The 19,404-nt window shown below is 47.8% G+C and overlaps 1 protein-coding gene across 1 annotated transcript in view; it reads right to left on the minus strand.

Annotated features, from left to right (window-relative positions):
- Positions 1–2,064: 2,064 nt before the first annotated feature.
- Positions 2,065–19,404, minus strand: part of FTO (FTO alpha-ketoglutarate dependent dioxygenase) — a 415,205-nt gene continuing 397,865 nt past the window's right edge. The window contains exon 9 of the mRNA XM_054511328.2: positions 2,065–2,086. Within this exon, the coding sequence (XP_054367303.2) occupies positions 2,080–2,086 (7 nt within the window). The 3' untranslated portion in view covers positions 2,065–2,079. The remainder of the gene's footprint in view (positions 2,087–19,404) is intronic.

Below are 19,404 nucleotides of genomic sequence, written 5' to 3' on the forward strand. Positions count from 1 at the left end.
GGGAGAAGAGCGGTGGAGAGAAGAGACCGGGAGGGAAGAGAAAAAAAAGGGGGGCAGGGAGAGAAAACAATAAAGATGTCGAGGCGGGGTCATTTTGAAAGTGTATCGCACGCCACTCATTTTGTTTTGTCTTTCAGGCACCGTGGCTCTGGATCTTGGAACAAAATTCCCCTGGTTACAGCATCTAAACCTTTCTCATAGCCCGGAGAGGGGTTGTGTCTCTAAATCTCCCGCTACAGATTATTATCTTGGGCTTTATCATCGCATCTGGGAAAACTTATTTTTTTTATAGAGTTGTTCCACTAATAATCAGGCTACGAGCCAAGAGTGGTACCTCCCGTCCCTCCAACTCAAAATGTGCAGCTTTTTCGAGAAGCATTTTGTCAAGAGCACCCCAGCCCCCGATACGGGCTGTTTGTCAGGGTCGGTGCTACCAGGCTGATATTTCTAATTTATCGGGATGCCACAAAGGTATCCAGCAGGAATACGGTTCTCCTCCTCCTCACTTTGCTTATGAAGTGGAACTGCGGTTTGAAAGGAACATCAAGTTGCTAGCTGTCTTCTTGCTGTAATTGGATTTAATTCATTATCTTTCATTTCAATAAAATCACAGGAAAACACAGGGATGGAAATGTGTAGGCTAATTGCTTATGGAAATTCCGGTGCCGTCCTTGGTATAAATTTACCTCTTGCATGAGGAAGACGCAGTTGTGTCATTATCGTGGAATTTTACAACAATATGTCATTATAGGGAGAAGCAGGTGTAATTAGCAAGTCTTTCCGCAAAGCAGGTAGCATTCTTGGTTAAATATTTACAGCTGCGCCGACAGCCAGTCATAATGAGAGTTTTCTCAGCCACATGTTACAGAGCATCCAACAAATATTATGAAAAGTGGTCATTATCAGGCGGCAGGTACTGCTCTGCCTTCTTGCTTGCCAGAAACGCTTCTGGATGGCTTGCTGGACGGGAATCCGGGCTCCGTCGGCTGTGCAGTTTCAACGGTGATGAAGACAAGCAACTAAGCTCTCGTCCCTCATTGCTGCAGAGAAGAGCAATTAAAGCTGCATATTTAGAGATGACATCAGCCAGGAGTCCTGCGCAGAGAGAGAGTGCCTTGCTCTCCTCTTCTTTCTTTCCTCGTTCCCTTTTCTGTCCAGAGCAAACCCACGGCGAGCTGCAAAGGGGCAAGAGTCCGCAGACTTGCACGCGCCAAACCGCTGGCCAAGGGTCAGCCTGACCTGCAGCTGTGGCACAAAATAAAATCAACGGAACCCACCCTACGCAAACACCCTTGGTGGCTCTTTATTACCAAATGATATGAACTTTGACCCAACCCAAACAAAATTTAATATTGTCCCCCCAAATATTTAAAAAATTCATTCTGGGGCTCGAGAGGAGTCAGGGAGTCTGCGAGCTGTAATTTGACATCTGAATTATTCTGAGGCTAATACGGAAAGCTATTCACAGGCTTATTTGGAGATGTGTCAATCAAGATATCACTTGGGCAGGGAAGAGGGACCCGGGCTTAGGACTGCAGATAGCTTTCAGGGAGCCACAAAATAAAAGGAAGCCAAGCTCTGATGACTATGTTACGTCTTCATTCTTGACGATGACATGGTTTTGTTTTTTTTGTTTTTTTTCTTGGTAGAGAGTACAAATGGAGGAGAGCGGTGTCCCCGGGACGTGCCTTTTTCCACACCTGTAAAAACATTTTAACGTTTATTAAAATTGATAACCATAGACAACAAACATGGTGTCGAAACTCGCCTCTGTTAATTTCAACGCGCTGATTAAGATTTTAAGCAACGCTTCTAAATTAGACTGTCAGGCCACTGTCTTCCATGCAGGGTTGAGGTTCTGATCTCGCGCAGGCTTGTTTGAGCAAGCAGTCTTTCTGAGTTGATTGTGAGCCGGGCTAGCAATGTTCAATGTTCTTTCATTCATTTTCCATGAGATGGGGGTGATTCAATTAGCCCTGATTGTCCATGAGATGTGGTCCAAAATAAAACGGCTGGGCTCTGAGAGCCTCCTCCCGAGGTATTTTCCAGCTGACAAGTAACAATGTTAATTACCCATTGTTATGATCTGAAAGACACCAGAATTTTAATTATGTAAATTTAAAGCCATTTTGTTCAGATGAGCAAAAAAATAAGCAGACAGTGTTTTCCTTAGCGGACCTGTAATCCCTGTTCGGAATCTCTGCAAACTTAACTGCAGTGTGTGTGATGTGTCAGAGAAGAGTCAACTCCATCCATGCCTGAGCAACCTGGGGATGACTTTTTTCTCAAGAGACAAAGAACAGGACATTGTCTCTGACATTCTGTTTCTCCTGGCATCATTCCTGGGAGGCTCTGACAGCCAGTTTGTGTGCAAACACAGAGGGTGTCTATAATGGATGGCTTTGCAAAATGCAAAAAGCACCTCCAATCTCAATACCTGTGAGGTCCAGACCATTGCCCAACAGAAATTACACCAAACCCCTTCAACAAGTCCCCCCAGGTAAGATGAAAACATTTTTTTGCTAACCACCAAAAATCCAGTGAGAAAAATTCTGCAAGCTGGAAAAAGAGAACCATATACTCTCTGGAGCCACGGAGAATTCAGGAACCTTCCCATTTCTCGGGAGAACACTTTATTCCAGAAATACGCACTCCATGGCTGTTGTCTTCATCCGCTCATCATACCCTGCATCATTAGGAAGCTATCAAATGTCCAGGAGGTAAATGGTACCCAAGGAGAGCATGTTGGGTGTTTATGGCGATCGAGTTGGACCTGATCTCAAGCTGACACACTCCAATCCTCCAGGGATTATATGGTGGTATATCCCAGAGCCTTGGGAAAACTAATGGTGTAGAAAGAGATCATGTAATTCATCTAGAAAAGAATATAAAATTTTATTATTATATTAAAATGAACAGTGATAAATTATGGACTAGAATTTAAATTTATTGATTTTTAAAGATGAAACAGGAGATATTTGAACATGTGAAAGAAAATGTTTCCCTGGAGTAGATTGCCTAACTCATGCCCCCATCACACCTCGAACCCTGAGAGGCCGAGTGAAGGGTGGTCCAAATTGATCCTCCTTTGCTGGGTAATATCAAGGAGAGAGTTTGAAAGGTCTGGTATGCCTTGGCCCTCAAAGAGATTCCAGTCTGGTGCCTTTTTTTCCTGCTTACTGGTCTGATAAGGAAAAAAAAAAATGAGCGAAAGCATGTCCCAGAGGACTCTCTACCTTTGGAATAATCTTTAATACAAAGGACCAGAATAAGTTGGAAGAGAAAGCTCGGGGGAGTGGGGGTAGGGAGGGAAGGGGTAGTAGGAGAAGATGAGCTTCACAAAAAGGTGCTTTTCACATCAAGAGCCTGGAATACAGCTAGCTGGACTTCATCTGCTAGGGAAGGAAGCAGCCAGAGACCTCCCCCAAAAACCTGTCCTGCTTTCAGTAGGATTTTGGCAGAGCAGACTGGATAAAAATCTAAGAATAGCTTATCAGCAAGCTAGCCGCAGGATGATAAATGATAAATGAAAGGAAGTAAAGTACCTGCCACTAATTGAGCACTTAACTATGTGCCAATTTATTATCTCCTCGCTCGATCGCTGTCACACACCCATCTTCCAGAGGAAGAAACCAAGGCTGGGGGGCACAGAGCCTCTTGCCCAAGCGGACACACCCAGCAAGTGGTGGAGCCCTGTGATCTCCCTCGGCCACACTGCCTGCCTGGAGTGCAGTTCTGTATTCCGGGTGCTGGAAATGTGGGGTGCCCATAGATCGGGCTTGGGGAAGACGAATCAAAATGGAAAGGATCTCAACTAGAAAGATACAATGTCACTGTTCCCAGGGGCTAACTTCACAGCCTCCAACCTGGGCCCACTGTTTCCTGCTTGCTGTCTCTTCCTTTCCCAGCTGCTTTTCTCCCGCCCGCTGATCCCTCCTTTCTCATCTACTTGCTCTACCCCAAATGTCAGAGCTCCTCAGGATTCCACCCAAGACTCTCTCCTCTTGTCCCTCTGCTTTGTCTCTTTCTCCACCTCGGAGACATCCTGGGCTGGGTAGATCTTTGTGGGTGGGGGGGGGGGGGCTGTCCTGTGCATTGCAGGATGTTTAGCACTATCTCTGACCTCTACCCACTAGGCGTGGGTAGCAGCCCTGTCCCCCGCCCCCACGATTGTGACAATTGAGAATGTATTGCGGACCCCTGGGGGTAAAATCACCCCTGGGTGAGAAGCACTGCTCTGGAAGATTTGATCCATTTCCATGTGTTTCATTACCAACCACGCCTTCAGAGACTGTCCGTCTCCCAGAGCTGCTTGTCCAGCTCGGACCTCTCTCCCACGCCTGGACTTACTTATGGTCGCTTAAAATCAGACCTCGCGCCCAGCAAGCACCACCAGATCCACACGCTCCCAACTGAACCTGTCATCTCCCAAAGCTGCTCCTCTTCTAGGTTCCCGGTCTCAGAAACAGCATCAGAAACCCGGGAGTCATCCACCAGCCACACCTCCCGCCCCGTACGCCCCCCTACCCATGACGAAGTCCTCCCGGTTCTGACTTCTTTCTCCGGTGTCCTCCCACTGCCTCCCATTTCCAACACCATCACCCCCCTTCAAACCACCAGCCCAGTCCGTCTGTGCACATCATCCACCACACTGACTGTTTGTCAAGATCCGGTCCCGTTCACTTCTCCACTTCCTTCTGACCCTCGAGTGGTTTCCAAATGCCCAGCATGGCTGCAGGCTGGCCTTGCCCACCCTGCCAGGCTCACCGCAAGCCACTCTCCTGGGGCTTAGGACAGTTCTGCAAATGTGGCAGCCAGCCAGGAGCGCGTGGCTGAAGTCCACCCCCCACTTAACTGACCCTCGTTCATCCTTAAGGACTCCACCTCATTCACCCTGACTTAGGTCCCTCTGCCAGGCTCCCTGGGTGTCAGGATCCTCCCCTCCACCCCTTACCACCACTGTCACTGTCCTTGGATGCTCTGGTTTGCACATTTAATTGTGGACCTTCTCTTCCAGGCGCTACGCTCTGTGAGGACAGAGATGGTGATTGCTTCCCATGCACCATCTACACCTGCGTGCACTGTTCAATAGGGTAACCATGGTGGCTATTGAGCAGATGCAACCTGAGAGAAGAATAAACACTGGATTTTGAAGATGTAGAACAACATAATAATGTAAAAATACCTGGATATTTCAGTTATAGTGGGCTAAATGAATTATTAAGTATAGCACCTGTTTCTGTTTACTTTTTAAAATGTGGCTACTAGGAAATTTAAAACTACTCATGTGGCTCCCATTATGTTTCTGCTGGACGGTATTCATCTAGACTCAGTGAGATGTCTGGTATTTAATAGGGGTTTGTTTTTAATATGTATTAGTAAATAGAATGAGCGATCCCATCCTCCATGTAGATGATCTAAAATGCAAATCAGACCTTGTTGCTTTGTTCCTTAAAATCCTTCTGGAGCTTCAAGAAGGAATTCAACCTCCCCATGGCCCACAAGGTCCTTCCAGCCCTGGATCCCGATGGGGACTAGCCTGAAGTCTTTGCACATGCTGTTCCTTCTGCCTGGGTCTACCCTTCCATGCCCTCTCTGTCCAGCTCTCTCTGACTTCTCTTTAAGTCTCTCTCCAGAAAGTCATCCTGAGTCCCCTGGGATGAGGTAGGGAGCACCACTGTATTAGAAGTCATTCATTCGTTCATCCGTTCATTCACTTACTGCGTTAGCTCCTGGGGAAATCAGAGATGCCGTCTGTCCTCAGGGAGCCTACAGACCTGCTCTAAACTCAGAGTCTGGCTTCCTGACAAGGACACACCTCTCATCTCCGAAGCCCCATCCCCAGCACAGGGCATGGTGTAAAATACATGCTAAGTGTTGTTATGGATAACAAAATATCGTATACCCCAATGCACGGGTCTCACACTCAAGCATTCACCAGCGGGAGTGCTCCCATTCAAGTCTCAACCTGGGGTGTGGGCCTCACCTTCTCCCTGCCTGACTATCCCCGGGGGGAATGGGCTGGCTCAGCCATGGAGTTACCAGTTAGGCCAGGCATTTGCTCAGGGATTACGGGGCCCCTTCCAGAAGAGGATTACCTTGTGTCCAAACCCACTGGGCGTGGGAACAGCCCTCCAAATATTTGCTGAGAGTTTCTGACCTTTACCTCCTGTCCCACAGCCCCCCAGGGCTGGGATGTGAGCCACTCCACAGCAGGTGACTGGCAGCTCGGAGCTCCTCCCCTCCCAGGTCCTCCCCGCCAGCTCCCCGGGGAGCCTCCGGTATTCAGCCCCAGCCTGGCTGGGAGGGCAGTGCTTCTGCTTAGTCACTCTTCATATTACATAGGGAATGCACAATGCTCCCCATGTTGACTCTGCTAAGACCATTAATGCCCTTGGTGGCATTGCTTTAATTTGTGCTCTTGAAGGCAAACTGTTGTCCTTGGAGCCTGGGACGATATTGCTTATATTAAAGATGAAGACGGAGGGGAGGGGAGGGAGCCAGCTCTGACCTACAGCAGCGGATGGGAGGATGTTGAGGCAGGAACTGTGCTTCTGGAAATTCAAATCTCGCCACCCCCACCCCTGGATGAGCCACTTCACTCGTCCAAAAGACATGGCGGGAGGTTCTCAGCAATGCTAGGGGTTCTGCCTGCAGGTGAAGCCCAGGGGACGGGGCAACAAGCTCACTGCTGCCCGAGGGGCAAGAACAGAAGAGGAACAGGCTGGGCAGACTCTCAGGCAGACGCTCCCTCCTATCGGGGCTGCAGAGGAAGGTAGAGCAGAAGGAAGAGAGGGTCTGCCCTGGGTGGGAGGGACTTCCAGCAAGAAGATTCTAGAGCCACAGTGTGCTGGGAATGGCTTGCCCATAGAATAGAGGACACCCCATTAAATTTGGATCTCAGAGAAGTAACACCTCGTTTCTTTAACAACTTTATGGAGACGTCTTTGATATATAAAAATTGTATATATTCAAGGTACACAACTTGATGTTTTGATATATACATATACTGTGAAAAGATCATCACAATCAAGCCTCTATAATGTTACCATTTGTGTGTGTGTGTGTGTGTTGAGATTTAAATCAAAATCTACCCTGCAAGTAAACTGCAAGTATACAAAATAGTATTGTTGACGATCATTACCACGCTGTACATCAGACTCCTAGAATTCATTCGTCTTGTACAATTGGAACTCTGTGCCCTTAGGCCGAAAGAAAATATGGTATATATTTATAATGGAATATTATTCAGCCTTTAAAAATTAAGAAAAATCCTGCCCTTTGCATCCACATGGGTGAACCCGGAGGACATTCTGCTAAGGGAAAGAAACCCGACGCAGAAAGATAAATACTGCACAATCTCACTCATATGTGGAATTTAAAATAGCAAAACTCATAGAACGGTGGTGGCCAGGAATGGGGGGAGGGGATGAGAAGGGCAAATGAGGAGGTATTGATCAAAGGACACATACATTTTTTTATTATGGTAACGTACAGGAAACATAAAATTTACCATTTTACCCATGTTTGAGTACATATATGATCCATTATTGTGCCCACCATTCCCACCTTTTAGTTTCAGAACTTTATCATCTTCCCAAACAGTAACCCATGAAACACTCACTCCCAGCAGCCCCAGCCCCCGGATTCACCTCCTCTGGACCTTTTGTATAAATGGAATCATACAGCATGTGGTCTTTCGCATCTGGCTTCTTATTACCCGGCATAATGTTTTCAGGTCTCATCAGGGCTGTAGCCTGAGCCAGTCCTTCATTCATTGTATGGAGAGACCACGTTTTCTTTATCCAACATTCACCGATGGACACGTGAATTTTTTCCACCTTGTGGCTCCCGTGAATGGAGCTGCTAGGAGTGTGTGTAGAGTTTTTGATCAAACACCTGCTTCCAATAGTTCGGAGTATATGCCTCTGAATGGAATCGCTGGGTCTGACAGGAACGGCATGTGGAACGTGCTGAGGAACTGCGAGGAGCTCCTACCGGGGCGGTATCGCTTGACATCCCCACCAGCCCTGGCTCAGGCACCAACAACCCTGTGGGATGCAGCCCGGTGGACAGGGGGCTAAAGGGACAAATGCAGGGGCACGTGGGTGGCTCAGTCGGTTAAGCGTCTGCCTTCGACTCAGGTGATGATCTCGGGGTTCTGGGATCGAGCCCCACTTTGGGCTCCTTGTTCAGTGGGGAGCCCGCTTCTCCCTCTCCCTCTGCTGCTCCCCCTGCTTGTGCTCTCTCTCTCTCTCTGTCAAATAAATGTAATAATAATAATAATAATAATAATAAAGGGACAAATGCAGAACACTCAGGGTAGAAAGTAAAGTCTGCGTGATTTGCTGCTGGTGGACTATGGGGAGCGGAAGAGAAAGAGGTGTTAAGGATGCCGCTTGGGGTTTTGGGGGGAGAGCGGTACCCTTCGCTGAGGCAGACATACCAAAGAGGATGGGGTGGGGGTGAGCTGTCGACCATGAGTTTAGTTTGGGACACGTTCATATTTTCAGAGTGCTCTCCCTGTTCCAAACACTGTTTCCCAAGGCTTACCTCCATGATTGTATTCAATCCTCACCTAACCTCCCAAGGGGAGCTCAGAGAGGGTTTGGAACTTGCCCGAGGTCACACAGCTGGAGAAGTGGAGTGGCCAGGATTTTAGGAAAGGTGTCTCGGACACAAGAGCTGTGAGGCCACGCTGCCCTCTCAGCAACCCTGCCATGTAGGAAACTCTAATTTGTCTCCAGCCCAGATGGGTATTCCGGGCAATTCTTAATGTCCACCCTAAGAGAGACATCAATTTTCGTTTTTCTTGTTTATATACTCCTGAATTATCTCAAGATTTACCGAAACACACAAGAAAAGTGTTTTATTTTTATAATTAAAAAAAGGATAGGGGTGCCTGGGTGGCTCAGTTGGTTAAGCGTCGGCCTTTAGCTCAGGCTCTGATCCCAGGGTCCTGGGATCGAGTCCCACGTCAGGCTCCCTGCTTAGTGGGGAGCCTGCTTCTCCCTCTCCTGCTCCCCCTGCTTGTGCTTGCTCTCTCTCTCTGTCAGATAAATAAATAAAATCTTAAAAACAAAACAAAACAAAACAGATAGACCTTGAAAAAAAAAAAGTCCAGCCAAACAGGTGAAGAGGCAGAGGAGGCCCAGAGGCCAAGGGGCTTCTGTCAGAGGAAAGACCCTAAAGTAGGTGTCATCAGTCTGGAAAGAGAAAGTCTGAACACAGACAGGATCAAAGGATGTAACATCCAAAACCGTGTGGCTGGGTGAGCCCCAAGTACCCTGGCTCCCTGCAACCACAGGAGAGGCTCCCCCTGAGGCTGGGAAGAGGCTATGTGGGGGCGAATACAAGCAGGCATAACCCACATAAGACAGTGCTGGGCAGTTTTACCACGTTCCCCCAAAACCACGTGTCTCTGCTACACGGTAGAGGGGGAGACTGTGAATAGAGCCGTGGTTCTGAAGAGAACTCCAGAAGGGTACACCTGGGAAGTACAAGACGGTGTGTCTTGCTTCCCTACTAGGCAGGCAGGTGGGGTCTCTGCTGATGGATGGGGCCCAGACTCTGGTGGTGGCCCCACAGCGCTGAGGAATGCTTTTGTAGACCCCCCTATGTCAGCAGCCCCCCATTCTTTGGCTTGTGCTGCTGACATTTCCTCAGGCTGCCATAAAGTGCTGGCAGACTCAGCTTTGCCTCCCCTCACTCCCCTCGCTTCCCCTCACTCCCACCCGCAAGCTGGCTTCCCTGAGCCCTCTTGTAGAGAGACAGCCCCTGCCTCACCCGGAAAAGAGCATGCTGAGGGGAAGGCAACAGTGGTGAGTACACCAGACTCAGTTCTCTGAGGAGAGCCGTGGTGCACGAGGAAAGATTCGTCCAAAGGAGAAAAAAAACACCCCTGCCCCTGTGAAGTCGGGCTTTGAGGAGCCGCCCCACCCCTAACAAACCCTCCGGGTTATTGGAGGTCACGTGGCATTAAGAAGCATAGGGCCTGAGAGTATGGGATCCTCTACTTCAAATAAGTTCAAGGAACAAGGATGTCATCGTACCCCCAAGCCTAGCAGTTGAGACAGCAAACATTTGTTATCCCAGGCTGGGACTCCTGGCTCGGCCTAGCTGGGTCCTCTGGTTTGGCGTCGCTCATGTCGAGGAGGCTGCCCCCAGGTGTCGGCCAGGGCTGTGGTCCCATCTCAGGACTCAGGGGGAGGGGCCGCCTCCAGGATCTTGGGTCCTCATGAGCTGTGGGCTCCTGGCCACGTTGTTCTCTCCAGAGGGCAGCTCACAGCAAGGAAGCCGATTTCCCTCAGAGCGAGGCAAGGTTTTGTAGACATCTTAATGGTGATGTCCAGTAGGCTATTGGATAGGTGGGTCTGGAGTCTGGGAGACAGGTTTGGGCAGAAGATACCAGTTGGTGAGTCACCAGCAAGTAGATGGTACTGGAAGCCATGGGAAAGAGTTGGATCCCCCAGGGAGGGGAGGGGGCTAGAGACTTTTGTACAATGCCAGGGCTGTGGTGATGATTCTCCCCAAGCCCTGGCAGGACAGGGGGCAGATGGCCCTGAGCTGTTAGCCCTCTTCAGGAATGACGTCTGTTGAAAGCAGTGGCCTTGCCCAAGGCCCCACAGCTTCGCCAGAGTGCCTAGTATCTGAGGGAGTATAAGGGCCCAGCACCATCATCCCAACACAGAACTAGTCTGAGGGGCCATCCCAGCCTCACAGCTCTGGGGCGGAGGAGCGACCTCCTTGTCCTCCCTCAGCTCAACCATTGCTTCCTCAGGGAAGTCCCGTGGGACTGTCCCTCCCTGCCACCAGCAGTCAGGGTCCTGTCACGATTGGCTTCCATAGGACTCTGGTGTCCCCTCTACTGGACATATCTGTGTTTATGATTACACGTGGATTCCTATGTTTATTTGGCTGTTGTCCGAGTCTTCCATTAGCCCACAGGCCCCACAGGGTCAGGAATAGTGTCTCCTGGTCACCCCACATGCTCAGTGTCATCATGGGCCTGGTATCCAGGAGGTCATCAGGACACACGTGTTTAACGAACAAGGTCCCTGGTAGTGACAAGTGCCTGGGCTCCAATCCAGGTGACATTTCTGGCCTAAGGAAGGCCCAACCTACACTTCTCCACTGAGGCCAAATTCCTTCTCTTGTGAAGACCTTCCTTCAAGGGTGGGATTTTTTGTTCTCACTGAAGAACAGTGGGCCCTTTTTACCAATCCACCTCCCCAACCCCCCACAAAGGAGGGAAGGAATCACCCTTTTCCTCAGGCCAGGAAGCATATGTCTCTCCCCAGGTGTGCCATCCCCCCGTCTGGTCACCACTTCCCTACAAGGCCCTGCCCTGGCTTGGCCCCAGCACGGTGCCTTGTTTTTCTTCCTTTGTACACAGGTTGCGGGGGGTGCTCGCAAACTGGAGGCCCCACCAGGGCTGAGGGTTTAGCTCCTCTCATAATGGGAGGTCAAACGAAATGAAAACCCACCTCCCTTGCCCCATCATCTGAATCCCTACATTGGCTATGACATGGCTAAGGGGAAAATATTGGATTTATTTTTATGAGTTAGTCATCACCCCAAGGCCCTTAAGAGGAACCGGGCGAAGTGAATCCATTCAGAAGGTCGGGAGGTCATAGCTAACTTGTAAAAATAAATCCAATATTTTTTACTCTGTCTTATTAGATTTATATGATGCAGACATCCAAGGGAGGTTTGTTTAAAAAAAAAATGGTCATTTCCCAGTGCTATGTAGAGCATTTCTTCTTCACCCCTGCCAAACACCCATTCCATCTCGAGGCTCTCTGCCGATCATCTGGCTGGGTGGCAATTTCTTGATTTTTTTGAAATAAAGATGGTTTTGAAATGAATTACCCGAGGGTCTCGGTCTCCCCTCCATCATTTCATCCCCACAAAAACTAGCACCAGTATTTCTGAGCCTGAAGTAGCCAAACACGAAGGTTGGAAAGAACTGAATTTATCTGCTGGGTCGTGCTACTGGCAGGTTCAAAAATTCACTTTCCGTCTGAAAAAATGAGGCAATAACTAGTGTGGGATCAAATGGACCCATTGCCATCACTCAGGAAATAGACTATGTTGCCCACACACTTCTCTCTTGGCTCCCAGCCTGGTTCTCCCTCACCGGGTGTCTCTCAAGTGACAATAGGGAGCATGGGCCACTCAGAAGTCTGTGGGGACAGTGATGAAAGTCCATCCCCACTCCTGGATATTTTGCTCAAGGGCCTGCCCCTTCTTCTCTCTCCTTCCTCACTGTCCGTACATTGACTTTCTCTGCAACAGTTTGACAAGTCCAAGATCAAGGTGTGGGCCAGCCTGGTTTCTTCGGAGGCCTCTCCCCTTGGCTTCCAGATGGCTGTCTTCTTGCTGCATCCTCACCTGGTCTTTTTCCGCGTGTCTGCACCTGTCTGGTCTCTGAATGCACGTCCTCTTCAGAAGGATGTCAGATTGGATTCGGGTCCAATCGAAAGACCTCATTTTAATTTAATATCCCTTTTAAAGATCCTACCTCCAAAGGCAGTGATGTCCGGAGGTACGGCGAGGAGTTAGGGCTTCAACATATGAACTTGGGGAGACAAAAATTCAGCCCCTAACACCCTCCCAGGCTAGACAGCAAGCTCTTTACTGACGAGGAGGGTCTGTCTTCAAATGGTGTTCATGCTCGGGGCAGAAGGGGCTCTGCAGAGACTAGAGTTATCAAGCCTCCACAGGAAGAGGGACAATGATGTATGAATCATCTTGTCGTGACGAGACTGTCCAGTGACCCTCATTCTTGTTCGCTCACGGCCGTATTTCCTGTTTTATTTGTGTGCACAGGCTATGGACACGACCTTCTCCCAGGCCATCCCTCTCTAACCACACATCCACTTTGCACAGAAGAAGTCATGGGATTAACTGTTTAATCTGCCAATTCTGAATGGTGGGAACACGGAGAGCCCCTTGGTGTGTTGTGTTTCAGCCTCTTTCTCGAAGCTGAAGTTTCAAATTATCCTGGGTTCTCAGGAGAAAAGCCATCAGTTTCTGCTCTGAATTTGCAAGGCCACTTTCCAGCCTGTGATAAATACCCAAAGCGAGCCAGAGTGATCCTGCTGGGCTCCCCCCGGAGAGAATGTGAGCAATAATGTCGTCACACGACTGTCCGACCCACCCGCTCTAGCTCTGGCCTCCCCCCACCCCCTACCCCTGGGAAAGGATTCCATGGAGAGACCTGGGTGCACTGGTTAGGCCAGGAGGCCTGCAGGAAGGTGAGGCCTGGTATTCCAAGCTATCCATCACCTAGTACTTTAAAGTCGGACCATGGTAAGCTCCGTTCACTCTCAGGGACAGGTCTCTCTATGCAAGCCAACTAAGGTGCCCTCTGAATAGTATGATATTAAGGGCATTGAAAGACCCTTCTGTGCCTCGAAATGCCACCATTAAAACCACTCCTTTGCTTTTGCTTTTTTGGGGAAATATTCAAGGTGCACTCCGTGAAACGCTGGGTTCATAGAAATCAGTATCTGGGGGGGTGGGCTAAGGAAGAGTTCTTTAAGGGAAGGACAGGACACTATGCTTTCTTTCACACCTTGTTTTCCCAGATCCTGGCCTGAGGTTCTGCCACATAGCAAATGCAATAAGTCTGTGTAGGATGATTGTTAAATGGTCAGATAAGTTTGGGAGAAGCACCAGGCAAAAGCCCAAATTAAGGGAGTTTTCTTCCTTTGGGCCTTCTCAGAGCTTCAGTGAACTGATGTAGCTCATGGAGATGCCGAGAGAGGGAACTTTTCAGCTAACGTTTATTTGGGTTTAATAATTTCCAAGTGCAAGGGCGCCTGGCTGGCTCAGTCGGTTGAGCGCCTGACTCTTGATTTCTGCTCAGGTCATGGTCCCAGAGGCATGAGATGGAGCCCTGAGTCGGGATCCACGCTCAGCTCGGAATGTGCTTGAGATTCTCTCTCTCTCTCACTCTGCCCTTCCCCTGTGTGCGGGCACTCTAAATTAATTAATCAATTAAAATAAAATTTTTTCTAAAAAAATAATAATAACATCCAAGTGCAGTTAACCACGAGACTGAGCTATCTTGTTCTATGGTGGAGTCGTTGTATAGATTACAAGCTTCCTATGCTAAAGAAGAACACTGAAGGGGATGTAAAGAGGTGTAGACCTGATAAAAATGGCCCTGGGGCAACCTGAGAAGCCATTGTGTAGACAGGAAACCGGAAGGTCCTCAAAACCCATTTGAGGGAAAGGCTGACTGAAGGCGCTGTCTCTAGAACGGACCCGGTTCGAGGTTGACATCAGGGCTGGGCGAGAACAGCAGAGTGTTCTGGAGGAAGCCAGTTTGCTTGGGTTTGTCACTGGGTCCCCCACACAGAGCCCATGTCTAGAGCAGGTAGGCCTGCACGGGGATGGGGGAGCGAGCAGGGAGAGCAGAAGGACAAGGAAGGGAAAGAGCCAGGAGGGCTGAGATTTGGGGCCTGGCAAAGCCATTGAAGCGGGTGGGGGTGCGGAGTTGGGACCCCAAAGAACCCTGAAGATGAATGTTGCATAGCTCAGTTATGCCCCAGCCTGACCCTGCTCCCCGATGCCGCCAAACAAAACACCACCATCAAGAAGCTAAGGCTGCTCTTCTCATTCTAGAAAAAAGACCCAGAGACCCAGAGACAGAACAGTCCCATTTCTCAGAGCTTCCATTTAGCATCCCCCACCCGCCTTGATGAGCCGCTGCCAAGATGTGCACAAAACGAGTGCAATTTAAAACTCAGGAAGCTCGGTTTTCAATAATTCCCTGCTAGGCTTCCGTCTGCGAAAAGTAAATAACAGGGCTGCTACAAACCCTGGGAGCAAAATCGTCAATAACGGCGCCATGCTTATAAACTTTCCCAATTTTCTGCAAATCTCTACCGCCTCTCTCCTGACTTGGGTCTGTATCAGATTTTTTTTTTTTTTCCTTTATTGAACATCTGTGTCGGGAGCCACTGTCACAAAAAGTAATAAACACATCAATCCAAAAGAAAAAGAAAGGACTGCGCAGGCCAAACGACTCAGCCAATCAAACCGGCAGCTGGTGGCAGGCACGGGCCGGGTGGCGGCTAAGTGACCCTCTTCCTGGAGGGTTTTCCGGGGGATGCTCCCCACCCGCGAGGCCAGACATGCGCCTTCCCCATACGTTCATTGCAGTTTCTGCTGCTAATTGCAGATTTCAACCTTTGTTGAGATTTCAAGAGTGGGGATTAATTTGTAAGCCTCCCGTTCGGCCAAAACTTGGCAACTCCTGCGTTGCCTTTGCCTCTTCCCAAAGATTAAGGGAACAAGGGAACGATGTGTCTTGGAATAAAGAATTCCTTAAGAAAAGAACTCCAAACAAGAAATGATTGCCTCTCAAATCACTACCCTTGGGTTCTGCAAGCATGTACTGGAGACGTGATTGTGGTGTTCACGGTCCCCGAGGATCCCCCCCTCCGCCGCCCACCCAAATAACAGCAACAAAAAATTATGCCTGAAAGGGAAACAAAAGCAATTTATGTTTTCCAGTTATCGTCCCAGAAATAGCCAATGATTACTTGCATACCGAACAGGCGAAATCAAATCTTTCACTACTGCTTTAAAAAAAAAAAAAAATCCTATTACAAATTACATTTAACTCAGGTGTGTATAGTTTGCCAGTTCTTATCCGATTGTAAATTAGACCAGGGTTGCCCGTTGGGAGCGAAAAGTGGCTTTTGAAACATGTCTTATTGACTGGGTATAAATTACCTGCAGCAGATTTGTGAAGCAAATTTGAAGCAGGAGATGCCTCCAGGCGACACTGTATTGATTGTAGATTGATATTCAGCTGATTTTAAGGTGAAAAATACATATTGTTTTAGCAGCAATTTAATTAACAAATCAGTGCATAAATGGTAAGAATATTGTGTTGTCTAATACAGGGATTTGGGCTTTTTTTTTTTTTTCCAATTATGTGATAAATGCTTCGTTTCACATGTAGATAAATTGTCTTTAGTTATCACTCTCCGTCTCTGTGAATCCACATAAAGCAAAATCATGGTCGTGGACACCTTGCTCATTTTTCTTTAGACTCTAGAAGTGAGGGTTTTCCCTGTTCCTAAATCTTCAGCACTGGCGAAAACTGAGTGGTGCTGTTTTTAGCAGAGTCCTTGTGGGACCAGCTGGAACTGGGCGGGGGGGGGGGGGGGGCAGGGATCAGGAGCCTCCACCCCCCCCACCCCCCTCCCCCGCCCAGGCTGCCAAGCCAGCTCTGTCCTCAAGCTGTCGTGCGATCTTAGGCACATGACTCTGCTTCTCCCAGCCCCATTTCCTTGGTGGGTTAGATCTTCCCTAAAGTAATGGTGACAAACAACAAGTTCTTGGAGGCAGAAGGCCTGGCTTATAGTCTTTGCCTGGTTCCCGTGGAGTAAATTCTCCCCCTCTGGCTGATTTGGAGCAACCAGTTGGCCATGACTGTATGCATGGTTGGGAAGAGATGCTCCTGCACCCCCCAACCAGCTCCAGGATTGTAATGATGAATATCAACATGATTTCTCATGAAGAGCATGTCCAGAATATCCAGCATTTCTCCTTTTGTTCTTTTATTTTTTTTTTAAAGCTTTTATTTATTTGAGAGAGAGAATGAGATAGAGCATGAGAGGGGAAGGGTCAGAGGGAGAAGCAGACTCCCTGCTGAGCAGGGAGCCCAATGCGGGACTCGATCCCGGGACTCCAGGATCATGACCTGAGCCAAAGGCAGTCGCTTAACCAGCTGAGCCACCCAGGCACCCCATCTCCTTTTGTTCTTTTAGGGGAAAGAAAGCAAGACAATGACAAAATCATCGAATGTGGAGATAATGTCTATAAGCATTCCCAGAAATCCTCCAATGAACCGATTTTTTTAAAAAAAATCTTTTCTCCCTTGATACAAAAGTACTCCATATGCATCAAAAAGAATGCAGGGAAATTCAGGAAAGCCAAAGGAATAAAAATGTGTAAATCTCTATAATTACATCACCCAGAGATTAATATATTGGGGTATTGCTGGTTCAGTTATTCCTCTCTGCTCTCTCTCCTATACACACACACATACACACACATACACACACAAACACACAAACACGCACATACACACACAATACTTTTACAAACATGAGATCAAACAAGCTTGTGTGAGTCTTTGCTTGTTAACCAATGAAAATGTTAACATGTCATTAAATATTCCTGCATTATTTTAATGCCTGCATCTCTAAGCTTTAATCAATCCGTCCTTTATTTCTGACCTCTAGGCTGTTTCCAGTTGTCTGTTAATGTGGGACAACTGTGTATTCATCATGGACCGAATCTTTGTCCACAACCATTATTATGGCTGGTGAATCAATTGCAAGATCAGGAGCTGCTATATTTACTAATGTTTTTTTTTTTTAAAGATCAAACTTGTCACTGAGAGAAACCTCTTATTACCATTCTGGATACGATCAGAGAAACCCGTGGTCTAGGGACAGGCCCAACATTGATTGAGTGACGTTATGCGGTTTCTTTTGTTTGTATTTTTTATTTTGTTGATTTTGTTTTATTTTTTGCAACGAAGAGCCAGTTAAGGGTTGTTGGTGTCATCTTGTCCATCAAATACCACCATTCTTCATAAGGGTGACCCCTGAACCTGGACAAAGGGGCCCAGGAGGCCAGTTCCCCATCCCTCTGCCTATTTCAGAGCAGCTGAGCTATGAAGGAAGGAGAGGAAGCCCTCGCTTGGAGGGGAGATGGTGGGAAGAGTGGGCAGGGAGGGCTTCACGCCTAGGAAGAAACAGACCGCTTTAGGACATTTCTGATTTGCCTTTTCAACAATATTCAAGAGGACATTGAAGCCAGAAATGAGAGCAAGCAGGATGGGAGAGAAACAATCTGAGATAAGGGGAGAGTGAATGGAGAGAAAACACAATTGATTAATTAAAAACCATCATCTGAACAGCAGGTTGGATGCTGCAGAAAATCAATTTAATGAGGTAAGAGACAAATTCAAGACATCTTCCATTATACACAGGGGGCGTTTGATAGATACCGATTTACGGCGACAGAGAAAAATGACCAAAGACGCATTTGAAAAACTTAAAGCTTGCCGCTAACAGAACAAAAAGGGAGTACGTCCTTCCAGATTATTTGTTTAAGAAGAGGAAGAAAGTAAATGTAATCTGTATTTAAAAAAAAAAGGCGGAGAAATCAAACAAGCCTAAAAAACAAAACAAAGTAAGAGAAAACCAAACATGACTATCATACTTTATAATCAGATTAGCTACTAAATATAAAACTGTATAAATGAGTTAACACTATTAAGTTCAGAGATTTTCAGTTAGAGTAAAAAAAAGTTGCTATTTGGTGAGATTATCCTAAAAGAGGAGGACTCAAAAGTATTAAATAAGGATATAAAAATTTTGAGTAATAAGGTTGATTTAAGATATACATATCAATTTTGTTCCCTCCAAGGAGACTAAATTCTTTTAAATTTACCATAGAATCTTTGCAAAAATTATCTTTAGCTTCCAAGGATGACCTTAATGAATTAAAAAAAATGATATTGCTCCTGACAGGTGGTTTTAAGATTGAAAATCGAGCCCAACCATTCTCTCCCCTTCATTTCCCAAATCTCATAGAAATGTTTGAAGAAATCTAACAACGCAAAACAAACTGTAGCTAGCCCAGAAAACTGACAGGAATGTAACTAAGGGACCCCAATTTTATAGTACTTCTAAAAGTCACAGAAAGGGGAGTGAGAAATAATCCAACAAGTGACACAGAGCCTGCATTTCATGGCAGGCCTGGGGGAACCCTGAGAACCCCCGAGAAGAATCTGGACACTCCAGGAGGCCAGGAGAACGCCCTCCTATCAGAAGGGCAGGGCTCAAGGGGCGCCTGGGTGGCTCAGTCGGTTAAGCTTCTGCCTTTGGCTCAGGTCATGTTCCCAGGGTTCTGGGATCGAGTCCCACGTCGGGCTCCCTGCTCGGCAGGGAGTCTGCTTCTCCCTCTCCCTCTGCCCCTCCCCCTGCTTGTCTTCATTCTCTCTCAGATAAATAAATAAAATCTTAAAAAAAAAAAAAAAAAAGAAGAAGGATAGGACTCAGGATGAGGACAGCCCAGGGACAGCCAACCGGGCACTCGAGCAGAGTCCTTAGGCGTTCTGATGCCAATCCCGCCGTGACCAATGATGGGAACAGTCACCTGGGTGAAGCTGACAGATGAGCCCTTCCCGGTCTGTGGGGCTCCCTGTGGCCCCTGGGCTCTGGCTCCTTGCCCTCCAGACAAATGAAAGTATGGGGTGGTGAAGACCCACAGAAAAGTCATCATCATGGAACACTCTTTTCCAAAGCACAAATTTGTCACAGTCTCCCTATGAAAAATGCAGCATCTCTGTTCTCTGACTCCAAA

Source organism: Mirounga angustirostris, unplaced genomic scaffold, assembly GCF_029215605.1.
Source record: "Mirounga angustirostris isolate CCGP_5_RB_7025 unplaced genomic scaffold, mMirAng1.0.hap1 SCAF_16, whole genome shotgun sequence".
Classification (NCBI taxonomy): domain Eukaryota; kingdom Metazoa; phylum Chordata; class Mammalia; order Carnivora; family Phocidae; genus Mirounga; species Mirounga angustirostris.